The sequence below is a fragment of the Asterias amurensis genome, chromosome 22, assembly GCF_032118995.1.
Source record: "Asterias amurensis chromosome 22, ASM3211899v1".
NCBI lineage: Eukaryota > Metazoa > Echinodermata > Asteroidea > Forcipulatida > Asteriidae > Asterias > Asterias amurensis.
The window spans coordinates 1,245,002-1,258,707 of NC_092669.1; the positions used below are offsets into that span (position 1 = coordinate 1,245,002).

General features: G+C 37.9%; 1 protein-coding gene across 1 annotated transcript in view; it reads left to right on the forward strand.

The window, feature by feature from the left end:
- The first annotated feature begins 1,094 nt into the window (after positions 1–1,094).
- Positions 1,095–13,706, forward strand: part of LOC139953809 (uncharacterized) — a 77,631-nt gene continuing 65,019 nt past the window's right edge. Inside the window, exon 1 of the mRNA XM_071953376.1 lies at positions 1,095–1,403. Coding sequence (XP_071809477.1) covers positions 1,168–1,403 — 236 coding nt within the window. The 5' untranslated portion in view covers positions 1,095–1,167. The remainder of the gene's footprint in view (positions 1,404–13,706) is intronic.

A 13,706-nucleotide genomic window follows, 5' to 3' on the forward strand; every position in this document is an offset into this window, starting at 1 on the left:
TTATAGAGCTTTCATGTCGATAAATAAATGACACAGATTTGGCATGGATGGACAGCCGAATATTAGCAAAATATTCAACATGTAAAAATGAAAGAGATGTTCTGACCAACTAACTGCCAGTTTCACTGGGGCATTCCTCTCATTCCTTTAGTACTACTTTTATATTCGAAGCACAGAGCCCCCCCCCCCCATTTGCAGTGCCCCCACCCCGCACCAAGAAACAAAAATAGCGATGGTGTTTCTACAACAAGAAAAGGGGAAAGAAAAAAAAAGAGAACAACATAGGAAAATGCGTTTTGTAAAAAAAAACGATGTAGTTTCGATTGGATAGTCCCTGCTGAGTAATATACAAGTTAAAATTTAACCTACATTTTTAAGCCCACGAAGAGTGAAAAGTAACTACTTAATTTTACCCATGTGTTACTCTTTACTTTTCATGATTATAAAAATGTAGGTTTTTGGGGGTAAACAAATTTATCCTTTCTCAAAATATGTGGGCCTACAACCGTTGCAATAAACTTCTCTATTAGCAAAGTAATTTTTCCCAACTCTAACCAATGCTCTTCATATTGTATAAGAGTGTTTTTTGTTGTTGTTTTTTATCTCAGAGAATGGGAATGGGAACTAACATCTTTCTAAACCCTATCAAACCGTCAATCGCCTCAAAATGGGACTTGGTGAAGTCTATTTAGTTGTCTGCACCTTCGAAAACTTTTCATCACATAAGATTACAGCAGGTGGCCAGGACTATTTTGATTGGTACTAACCGGAGTGGACGATTATATTTTAGTTTAGGGGTCTAAGAGCTTGTTACGCGATAGTTAAAGTGGCTGTTTGGAAAACAATAAACTAAATCTATACAACTCTCACTAAGAACACTAAATCTTATACAACTGACAATAAATTAACTTTTTTATATAATATAGTTTTGAAATAAAGCTTTGTGACCCCTCTTGAACGTAACGTTATGTTCTTGTAGTTTCAAAAATCCCCTTCTTTAAATGGAGCATTCTATGTGTATGTGTGCAACAAAACGTACGTATACATTGACCATGCGTTCTACTGTCATAAAATCAGTGTTTGTCTGACTGCTATGTAGTGCGGCGAAGTTGTTGCTGAAACTGACCACCACTAGTCTTCAAAATATGTCAAACTTTCAGTGAAATAATGGAGTTAATCTTGATGTTGTTTTGGGCTGCAGTGTACGGGGTGATGTTGCCTGTTTTTCCTGCCACCCCAACGAAGTTTAATTGTCACAGAAACTCTTCTCTATGCTCGAGTGTATGTTGCTGTTACAGGCCGAAAAATCCCAACGGTGGGTCGGTGGACATCATAGCTGTGGACTGCACCAGGAGAAACCTCACTGAGGTCCCGCTAGATTTGCCAGCGAACACGGTCGAGATGTAAGTACCTCGTACGTAGTCGTAGAGAATGGTTGTATCGTAGAAATGGATGTTTATCTGTCAAGTCGGTGTATGGGGCTGTTTTGTCGTTGTTGTTGTTAATGTTGTTGTTGTTGTTGTTGTTGTTAATGTTGATGTTGATGTTGTTGTTGTGGTTGTTGTTGTCAGAAGTTAGTATAGTGAATAGATATAAGGTTTGCGGTGACACTACCTCTAGAAACTATACTGTAGCTTCTAGAAGTAAGGTGACACTATGTAAAATCTCTTCATGAGTAGTGGTGGCTCTGGGAAGAGCCGGTAGTTGTTGCTATTGTTTTAAAGGTAAAATTGTAAATGTGAATAATGTAAATAAATGAGATCAACTGGAGTGTTAAGAAGGTCGAGGAAGTATTAAAGATTTATATATGAAGCCGCTGCATCCTATGCCTTCACATTTCAGCTTCTAAGTTATAATATAACTCATGAGCAAGGAAGGATGATATTTCAATTATTATTCACCCCTAATTTTGAGCCCCTTTTTTTTAATCCTGGTTTATACTTCCGCCGATTTTGAGGTCACAAATTCGCAAAAAATACTTCACACGAGTTGAGCTGTTTTCAACTCCTGCGAAATATTCGCAGCGAAAATGAAGTTGTGACGACAAAATTGGTATTGCGTTCACATTCGCAGGAAGTACAATTTAATAGTTGCGGGGTTCACATCCACCCGAGTAGCCTGTGAGGTATTGTTCTTTGTTTTAGCACAACTCCGAAAGCACATCAATGTAATGAAGTAAAATCCTAATCTTGAAGGATGTTGTGAGTCACTGGTGATGCGGGGTTTCATGCTTGACCGATTTTCCCTTCTAAAAGGGTCTTTATAGATTTCATGTCGATGCTTTCGTTGAACAACCTTCACGCTGAGATAGTATACTGATTGTCTCTACCCATCCAGTCTAGTCTTTCTCCATTCGTTATCAAAACAAGGGTCAGAAATAGCAAGCATTGGGAGCTTAATTACACTACCTTTATAAATATTGAACTGTATTTGGATTCAAATACCCTGAGGGAAGACTACATGATGTTTTGGGGGCAAAACATGTAAACCTAATTTTGGGGGTCTGGTTTGTTCTTGTTAGGGTTTAGACTTGTTTAAAAGACACAGGACACTATTGGTAATTGTCAAAGACGAGTCTTCACAGTTGGTGTATCTCAACATATGCAAAAAATAACAAACCTGTCAAAATTTGAGCTTAATCGGTCGTCGAAGTTGCGAGATATCAATGAAAGAAAAAAACATCCTTGTCGCACCATGGTCACATGAAGACCTCATCTGAAGTCTCGAGATGAAATCTGGAAAAATGACTTCTTTCTAGAAAACTACGTCACTTCAGAGGGAGCTGTTTCTCACAATGTTTTATACTATCAACCTCTCCCCGTTACTCGTAATCATTTTATGATAATAATTATTTTGAGTAATTACCAATAGTCAATAGTGTCCACTGCCTTTAAAAGACTTTAAATTTAAAATAATTTATCTCTTGCATCTTTCAGTCCCTTTTCAAGAGAAACAAATTTTCATCCCCTGAGGCCTCCCCCAATGAATATAATCTTGTCAGAGGTAGACCCTTTTTAAAGGGTCTAGGGACATTTTGGAGGACAAAAAACACAATGTCCACAGATTAACACAGTTTGAAGATAATGATGAAGATAGAAAGCTTCCCTGAAAAATATTCCCTGCTGAGGTGCTGTAGTTTTTGAGAAATGAGTAAATCAATGTCATGAAAATAATTTTCGTCTTAGTGGACATGAGATGAAAATTATTTTAGCATTTAAAACCGTATTTTAATGGCATTGTTTTACTAATTTCTCAAAAACTACATCACTTCAGCAACTAATATTTTAAGGTACGCTTTCTACTATCATTATCTTCAAACGGTGTAAGTTTTCTGTGGACATTGTGCTACGAAAATCCCCAAATCCCAAAGAACCCAGTCTTCCCACCTCACCCCACTGCTCCTATACCAAACCTGTGCCCCATTCATTGTAGGAGGCTCGTCAGCAGAGAGCCAGGATGACAGCGTGCATTTCTGACACTTTGGGTAGACGTTATACATGCGTGACAAGTGTAGTTTAGCCACTTGCCCCCTTTGCGTTCCCTGAAGACCGTTTACATCAGATTACGCACGCAAATAGACTTTGAAAAATCCCTCTTGGGGCGGGTTTTGTGATAAATCTCTGGGTGTCAGGCTGCGTTGGAGCTTGTCAGTTTAGAATGATCACGTTCACCATTTTTGAGGGAAAAAATTACAGCTGTTGATTTTAGTAACTTTAATCTAGTCCAAGTTCGACAGTCTGAACTTTTGAGGAATTCCTTCATCCATTTTGTTTTTGGTGAAATTTTTCGCACTTTTCCCTTATAAAATGTCCCTTATAAAGTGTACCATTATATTCCAGGCCTGATGATGGAGGCAACGAGGGCTAATGCCTCCATGCCCCCTGGTCATTGCCTTGGTGCCCCTAATTTGAAATGCTCCGGCAGAAATTTACAACTTCCTCATATAGTCATAGGATGCTCTCTCCCAAGGAGAAATGCCTTGGTGCCCTTGCCCTAGACAGAAAACCAAGCATAAGGGTCTGATATTCCAAAATAACAATGTAAGAACTTTCCTTTTGAAATGACTGAGAATTGTCTGAGCACTACATTCTTTGATGCAACACTTGCCTAACTGATTGATTAATTGCTGGTGGGGAAATAAATCATGACTAAAATACACCTGTGACTTCAAGACCAAGAAAGAGTGCAAACCCTTAGCGTCTCCACTCTTACTGGAAAGATAACTGCTGAGCTTCTGTTGACTGTGAAACTTCTCATTGGCAACCCATTTTATTTAACCCACTTGCTCCTTCTATTTTCAAGTTGTCAATTATAAGTGAAACTGTGTGACCTTATGGTGATGTAAAGAGTTGGGGAGTGGGTAGTCGATTGTCTCACCCAAATGAACTGGAAGGACCCCTCCCCCCCCCCCCCCTAAAAAAGAAAAAGAAAAAAATGAGCTGACTCTTCTGTTCCAAAAAAATCCAAGTTTATTTTTTCTAAAACTGTGACAATGTTTTAATTCTGGTTTGTTCAATGTCTTTTGAATCTGGTTTTGTGAAATAATATTCTGGTCTAATAAAAATTCTGAGTTGCAAGTCCTGTGGTCCTGTGGAATTTTCCTCCAAATTTGAGTCTTATACATCTTTACAGTATTTGTCCCTTAGAAGTGCCTTTACTGAAAAGGCAAAACCCTCTTCCCTGATACAAGAATGAAGTATCTGGCTCGTTTTGTAGTTAAAGATGCTATGTAAGATTTTTGGCCCCAAACATTAAAATATAGATTTTTTCTAACAAAAAAAAGTTTAACTTTTACTTTTAATGGTCAGGAACCATGACAAACATTTAAAACGTGACAAAAACTAATTTTCAGCACTTTATTTCACTGCTACTAATAATTGGCGGACTTTTTCGAGCAATGGCTCAAATGAAAGCTCTTAACTTTCTCGACCCCCATCAAAATACCTATTGAATTTTAAATCAAAATTTTTGGGTCAAATCGGCCAAAAATCTGACGTAGCATCTTTAACCACTAAAAGCATTTGGTACAAAATACATTTACGTAGATTCAATAGCAAATAGTAAAAACGCTCAGAAAAAAAAACAGGTGTAAGAATAACAGTTGAAGTTTGCCTCTCACTGAAAGCATAGCTGAGAAAACACTTGACACCCTGCACAACGGATGTGACACGAATTCATCTTCGCCGAAATGCCAGCGCCTAATTTTTAGGCGAGGAACATTTTGTTAATGGAAGATGGTTGGGTATCTCATTGGAATGTTTTTATTCGGACTTTGCTCTTGTTAGAACAAACGAAGACATTCAGGAAATCCTGTCTAATGTTTCTTTGTCAACTGACACTTAAAGGCAGTGGACACTATTGGTAATTACTCAAAAAAATTATCAGCATAAAACTTCACTTGGTAACGAGTAATGGGGAGAGGTTGATGGTATAAAACATTGTGAGAAACGGCTCCCATAGTTTTTAGTGCCATAGTTTTTGAGATAGACGTAGTTTTCCATGAATTTGATTTAGAGACCTCAGATTTAGAACTTGAGGTTTCGAAATCAACCATCTGTGACAAGGGTGGGTTTTTTCTTTCATTATTATCTCGCAAGTTCGATGACCGATTGAGCTAAAATTTTCACAGGTTTGTTATTTTATGCATATGTTGAGATACACCAACTGTGAAGGCTAGTCTTTGACAATTACCAATAGTGTCCACTGCCTTTAAAGATTATTGTTAGTCTTTATTTGACCAAAACAACAGCTTCGTTTTGTATGGTAATGTTCAGCTCACTACATTTTAATAGGAGGGGGGATATTTGTTATTTCTTTGAGGGGTGCATTCATTGAGTTCCTTGAAATTTTTGCAACATTAATTTAGAATGGAATATCAGAGAACAGAATATAAAATAATACAACATACATAGAACATTATAAAATAGAATGTCAGAGAACAGAATAGAATAGATATATTCCATATATATGCGGTCCAGAGGGGTGTTAAAAAAAAGGAGAAAATGTTGTAGTCCTCTTTGCTATCATCTTTAAAGACACTGGACACTGTTGGTAATTTACACTCTAAATATTTTTTAGCATAAAACTTCCTTGGTAACAAGCAATGGAGAGCTGTTGATAGTGTAAAACATTGTGAGAAACGGCTACCTCTGAAGTAGCGTAATTTTTGAGAAAGAAGAAATTTCTCACTAAAAAATTTGAATATACTTCCGAAGGGCGCCTCAAAGCGCAGCAACAAGTGCCAACAGTTGTATCAATATAAATATGCTGATATTTGTTGTTGTCTTTACAATTATTCCAAGCCAGTTAGAGACTAAGACCATCCTGTGGCCTCATTTAGCGAGGGTTATTTTTAGGGTATACCCCGGTGGTTTCACAGCTTGCTCCCTGGTGAGTTATGCCAGAGCCATGTGCATTACCCAGAAGCGCAACTTGTAACTGATACACACAAGTTACCAAGATGCTTTTTTAAAAGGGTCTATGTAACTTTTGTAGGACAAAAAAACACAATTTCCACAGATTTACACTAAACTTACACAGTTTGAAGATAATGATAGTAGAACTCTTCCCTGAAAATATTACATGCTGAGGTGCTGTAGTTTTGGGGAAATTAGTAAAACAATGTCATATGAAAACAATTTTCGTCTCATGAGACGAAAATTATTTTAATCATTTACAATCCATTGTATCTGTTGACTTATTGCAATTTAAATGTCTTTTGTGTTATTATGATTCCAAATATGGTAACTGTGCTGTACTACTTCCACTATTGTTATTTTAAACAGAGGTGGTGTTAGGAAATAGTTCAACCGGGATATAATTATGACCCTTTAATACCATGTTGGTCTCACTCTGTAGTCAACTTTTTATTTGCGAGATTAAGGATAATTTTGCAGAGCCTTGGTTAGCAAACACTCATGTGCAATTCAACCATATCATTACTGTTCATTCCTTTGTAGTGTTTTATGAAATAAACCAATAAATATAATGAATAGGGTAGATGGTAAACCAATAAATATAAATAAGTAGGATTTGAAACTTTGCATGGTGGAGATAAGATATGGAAGAGTTTGCGGTAACAAATGAGTTGGGGTGGTTCTGAAAAGAACCGTTGGGTTAACTATATTACTATTAAAGTGAAGGAATACAGGCATGACACTTCACGGATGCATCGAAAGGCGATTGCCTCCATCGATCGCCCCCTGGTTATTGCCTTGGTGCCCTTGAAATGCACAATTTCCCCATAGGGTTGGCCTACCCTTTACCATGGAAAAAGTGCCTTGGTTCCCTGTATCTTTTTCAGTGACCTAATAACCAGCAGCACTAGATAGCTTGTCTTTATGCTAAGCACATAACTATCTTGCTAAGTAGAAATAGATTACCAGCCAAGATGCTATGCAATTCTTACTGTTGTGACTGGTCCCTTGTTTTATTTTTGTGTAAAAATTGTTAGACTATCCGTGTTTAACAGAATCTACTCTGCGGTAGAAGAATATACAGGAAGACAAGATCTCAAATAAACATAATCTACCTAGCGAGTATACAGTGTTACCGCAAACCAAATATACATTGATACCTCACCATGCAATGCCTCAAATCCCAGACAACAAACGAAAAGAGAACGAGCTTGCTAAGTGAAAATGGTTTACCAGCCAAAATGCTATGCAATTCATAAATTTGTGACTGCATGCAGCTGTCCTGTTTAAATTTTGCCTGGAAGTGGAAAGAAACAATGGCAGTTTGAAATAAAGATGTCAAACTTTCTCTTCCAAGGCGTGTTCACGTTTGTTGTTTTGAGATCTTCATTATCAAACTATAAAAAAGCTGTTCTCCTAAATATAGATTTACAAGCATCTATCAAACCACTTTACTGAATTGAAAATGCTTGTACACATTTTATTTCAAAGAAGAATTTTTTTCGGTGAACATTGCGCTTCCGACCTTAAAGAAACATATTGGCTAATTGATCTCGACTTGTTTAACAAGCAATTAAGAGGGGTCGGGGCTTGTACTAAAAAGCAGAGGGCTAAGCATTATTGACCGCAAAATGGCAGTCGGTTGACGCTCGTAACTTGTCAAATTTGTCTAGGCTCCAGTTGCAAGCCAAATTGAGATTTATGTTTGCTCAATGTAAATACGAGATATAAGATAAGAAGTGCCCTCTCCTCTCTGTCATAATAAGAAAAGGGAGGGTGCACTACTAAGGACTTTCTCATTCTCCACAAATCTTGAGCTGGGTTCCCATGGACTTTTTTTGGTTATAGTACTGCATCTTTTCTGTAAATCCAAGAAGGACGCAGGGTAAACTGATCTCCCTGTGAACTTACTGTGACCTCGATGCAAAACTAACAGGAAAGAGGTCGCGGAAGACTTCAGCGCAGCCACAGTAACTTAACAGGGCTGCTAAAAAGTTAAATGGGAACGGCTCCGTGCTGTAAACCTACCGACACCACGCTGTAAAACGCTCCGCGAGAACGTTGTGTTATACAAGCCAGTCACAGTAACTTTCCGTGTGGTTGTGGAAAAATAAAAAACTCCAATGGGAACACAGGTCTGTTCTCTGTGTTACAATAGCAGGATTGAATACTCACACTCATATTACCAAAATGGGACCAGACTAATTTCCCGCCTCCCAGCCTGGGTTTCAGTTCACATTGGTCTGAATGGGCGGAAAACAAAGTGGGAGTCAGGCTTTTTAAAGTCAATGTGGTGGGGGGGGGGGGGGGGTAAATACACTTGTGTTTATCCATGCAGGCCCTCTTTGTATGGATTTTGTTTCCATCATTTGTCCCTCGGCCCTAGTCACTTGTTTCCCATCCCTGTGTGTTTTCCCATCCCTGCGGACCACTTACCCCTCACACGTGGCTTTAGTCTGCTCCTTGTTCCATGGTCTGCCATTTCTTTGATAGCTAAAAGGGAAGTTCGCTGTACTAACATGTAGAGAATCTTACTCTTAAATGGCGCAAACATCATAGTCTAAAGTCCGGATCATACTTCCTACGAATGTGATAGATGTTGACGTCACAAACTCGCAGCAAATAATTTGCATCAGTTGAATTGTGCTCAACTCCTGAGAAACATTTGTGCTCATGGTTTTAATGATGGTCTTGTGTAAAATAAGTAGGATTTGAAACTTTGCATGGTGGAAATAAGATATAGAAGAGTTTGCGGTAACACCATGTAATGAATCTCTAAATGAGTTGGGGTGGTTCTGAAAAGAACCGTTGGATTAACTCGACGTTTCGATCAGTATGCTCTGATCGTCTTCTGGAGAAAATATTGGTCTCTTGGATATTGTGTAAAATAAGTTCTTTTCCCGTTAAAAAATTTGAGATGACAAGCCCCGTGGTCTCTTGAATATTTTACCCCACATTCAAGCCCCGATATTCTATGCAAGTAGTGCATCATTGGGTACATAGGTATTCCGATTTTAAACGTTGACGCTCCACTTTTTACGTGTAAGGGTATTGTAAATGAACAATTTGGGTGACCTACTTTTCAGTTGCAAGCAATCTAGTCACCGTAAATCTAAATTCTGGCCATTACCTCGAAAAATGCATCCAAAGTCTGCAACCCTAAAACATTTCAAATTTGTTATCGCGAAGTTATAAATTTCACTATTTTTTACTTAGTCCTGCAATGATTTATTTAGTTATTACCGACAAACACGTCTGGCAAACAAGCTTCAAGAGTGGTTCAATATTGACCCGAGATGAAAGATACTATCGATGTATTGATGAATATTCTCTGTCATCCAGGCGAATATTATATTGAAAGATTTTAAACTGAACAACTGGACTTACTTTTTTGTGACTGACGACAGTTTCACACCCTATCCTGGGTGCATCATCAGGCCGCCCCACATATTGACCCTAAGCAACATTTGTTTTGAAGGCTAAATGATACTATCTATTTGGTCAACGTTTGAGGACACTCTACTATAGCAATTAGAGTGGAGATGGCCACTTGGGGGTATTTGTAAAACTGATTGCTCAATCCGATGCCCTTTTGTCCCATGTTTTTTTTTCTTTTTCATCTCTCTGCTCCATCTTGAAGGATGAACTCAGATTACAGTCGTCTTTGGCACGAGTTTGGAAAGATTGTTTTCTATCAAAAATATTTTTTATTTTTTGTCTGGGATGGTTCAAGCCTGGCTAAGCTGTCCTCGATTTTGTGATTATTGTTTCTATTTTTGACTATTTATTATTTTTGCAAAAAATTGTTGACGGCCTCATGTTTCGACCCTGAGCAAATTTTGTTTTGAGGGCTAATTGAAAAACCCAATGGATGAAATTAAGTGGTCAGACAGTTAGAGGGTTGACTGTGTACTGTCTAGATGCATTCACCACATGATATCGTCTTACAGACTGGCATAGTTTCATCAATCAAAAAATTACAGTGGATGATATTGAAGGGTCAAACAGTGTGAGGGTTAACTGTGTACAGTCTAGATGCATTCACCTCATGGTGTGAGTCATTATGCAGATTATTTTAAATTATTCAAAACTCTATGACGGATGCTCAGACAATACGGAATGATTAGCCACCGGCAAAAAAGGGATATTTTCCGAACCACACTTAAAACAAGAGAATCCCTAATAGATTAGAACAGACTCCCAAGATCTACTCATGGGTTATTTTGGTCATCTTAAAGAGGGAAGTTAATTGAGTTGCACAACAGATTCGACTCCTTAAAGATCTTCGTCTTCAGGCTTCAACTAAAAAACCACGCACTCGTACTCCATTATGAGGCACTCCACTCAAAGTATCTGTACTCTCAAGAAGTACACTAGTCTAGAAGACGTTTGATGATCCCTCCTTATAAGGCCAAGTAAAAAAAAAACCAAGTTGACCGTCCGGGTTTTTCAAAAAAGAGGAGAATGAGGGTATTTTGTATATTTTATTTCTTTTAAAGATGGCCGCCAAGCATTTTAATTCAAACTGGCCACAATTTTTTTTTGTTTAAAGTCACCAATTACTTCATGTGGTTACAAATTCTTAAAAGTTAATAAATTTAATGAGAAATTCACAGAAATTTTTTCTTTTTGGAAGAAAAAAAAGAAGGAAAAAAAGAAGGCGGCGGCTGCAGTCTCATAAAAGGATGAGGGAGATAACAACCAACTGGTATTTTTTTAATTTGGCCTAAGATGTAGTTTAGAAGTCTCATGTACGTGGTTCAAGTCATCAGCATGGAATCAAGTTCCAGTCGAAGATTGGAAACGGTCAACAAGGTTTGGGCCACGGTGCAGGGTACTTTCCCGCTCGTTTGAACAGCCTAAACATAAGTGCCAGCCTCGGAAAAACTAGCCGTGCGTGTACAAACACGCGGCTAGAGTGGAGGGGGGAGGGGAGCATTTGCCATGATAATATAACTTGAGTTTGCAACTTCACCGGGAGAAGGAGATGATTCTTAAAACCCACTAGCCCCTCTGGATTTTATTGTTGGTATTTTTTTGAACAAGATTTATTTATTTATTTTGTTTTTTGTTGTTGGGGGGCCGGGAAGCAATGGATCTTTTTTCATTCTAAGATTTTTTGTAGGCATTTTAGTATTGCGACCTTAAGGCCCCTTTAAAAATCCCCTTTGCAAAATGAAAATGGTCTTGCCTTTTCAAATTTGAAATTCGAGGCCATCTTGTTACCAACAGGCAATTGGTTCACCAAGCAGAAGTAGCAATTTTTTTTTGTAGTAGTCAGGGCGGCACGATTAACCGCAGAGTTGAAAAAACAATAGTCGGGCCCGGCTTAACAATGAATAGTCGCAACTTCAACGCTAGTCACACTAGTGGCCCATATCTAGGGCATTCGGAGGGTGTTTCATGGAACATGTTCTATAATTCACAGGACAGGATTTTCTATTAACTCATCAAAAATAAAATTACGAGCTTTTTATAGACGATGTAACAAAAGACATTTCCGGCAAACATGCAAAAGACATACTTACAGGGCACACTTGACAATGTTTTTCTTGGTAAAAAATGGGTTACCAATTGATCTGCCGTAACTTGACCTTTGTCAAGTCATTGACGGTGGATTTTTTTATATTTATTTTTCATAAAGCACATTCTGGTTATCATTAAATTACACATTCTGGCAACTTGGCCAGGGCTGATATTGATCAAGAAAAAAAAAATTCATCCTCGTAGGAGATATAAAAAAATACCTTGAAATGGGATACAGCTTTTTTTTTTTTTATATGGTCACTCTGAAATATGATATTCATGATTCTGCATCAATTATTGTTGATTATTTTGGTATTTATTAAAGGTATTGTACTTAGTTAGGATAAAAGCATCATTGTTTAGTTGCTAGTCTGAAAACTGATTGTGAAATTTATTCAAGAACTCTTTTTTTGTGTGTGAAATATTTCTCTCTAAAATGATATCATTTATTTATTAAAGGTATTGTTTAGTTGGTATTTAGTAAGGATAAAAACATCATTGTTTAGTTGCAAGTCTGAAAGCTTTACTGATTACAAAATTTATAAGAAAGACTTTACAGGTGAGACTACATGTACTGTCTGTTATTATTGTATTAACTTTGTTACTGAAAACAAAATTTAAACAGAATATGTATGAACTGTTCCCCAACTTAAAAACCAACCCTGTTAACTTTTCCTAGATCTTGTATTTTTTGTGTGAATTCTTATTTCTGCCCTCGGATTTTTAACCAAAAGTGAATCAATCAGGGACACAATTTCACACGTACCTCACTCAGTTTTTGATTGGCCGGATTCCTGGCGTGTAATTTTTCACGGTGTGTGATTTTTCGCAGTGTGTGATTTTTCACAGCGTCGCTTGAATGATGGATGAGATCTTTGCAACAGGATGGGTTGACGCTGTTTTGTTGAACTGACTGTGTACGTAGTGCAATAACAAGACAAAACTGTGGGGAAGTTGTGAGACTCTCTGTTTGTGTTTTCTCCCTTTTTAAACACCAGCCCTCCCCCAATACTATTTGTCTGGTTAATTTTTCAAGATCAAATTCACAAGAAAGTGAAGATTAAACCATATGGAACACCCCAGATTGCAGAGTAGGGCTTTCAAAACCTAAGGTAAATGTATGTAAGCAGGCTTCGCCACTCGGAAGCTTTCGCGCTTGGAAGCTTTCACGCTTTGCGCTTGCAAGCTTTCGCGCTTGCAAGCTTTCACCCTTTGCGCTTGCAAGCTTTCGCGCTTGCAAGCTTTGCGCTTGCAAGGTTTTACGCTGTGTGCTCATAGTACTTCTTTTTTTTTAAAGAGTGTTGGTTGCCGAAAATTAATACTAGAACTATTTCCCCCTTGTGGAACATTTTCCTCTGAATATTTTGAGAAAACTCTTGTCTGGAATCCTTGAAAAAAGTTGTAACAACCATAATTAAAACAATATTGTTTAATTTACTGGAGTTTGTTTTTGGATACTTTCTCCTCAGTCACACAACAGATTAAGCCAAAATGTTCACAGGTTTGTCGTTTGTGGATCACACAAGACATGAACACTGTCTGCGACTATTTAGTCAGCTTTACCAACCCTGCTACCTAAAATTGTCTACATTTTAGCTGAAATCTGAAGCTAACAAGTGTGTTTTAGGGACACAGACTCGTCTTTCAGTTTAAGAGTAAGGTTACGTCCACCCCTGTCGCCCTCCAAGTCTTCCATTTATTTAGGGCATACTAATTAAACTTGACTACCCATGGGAAAGGGTGGCGTATGCCCTTGTCACGGCG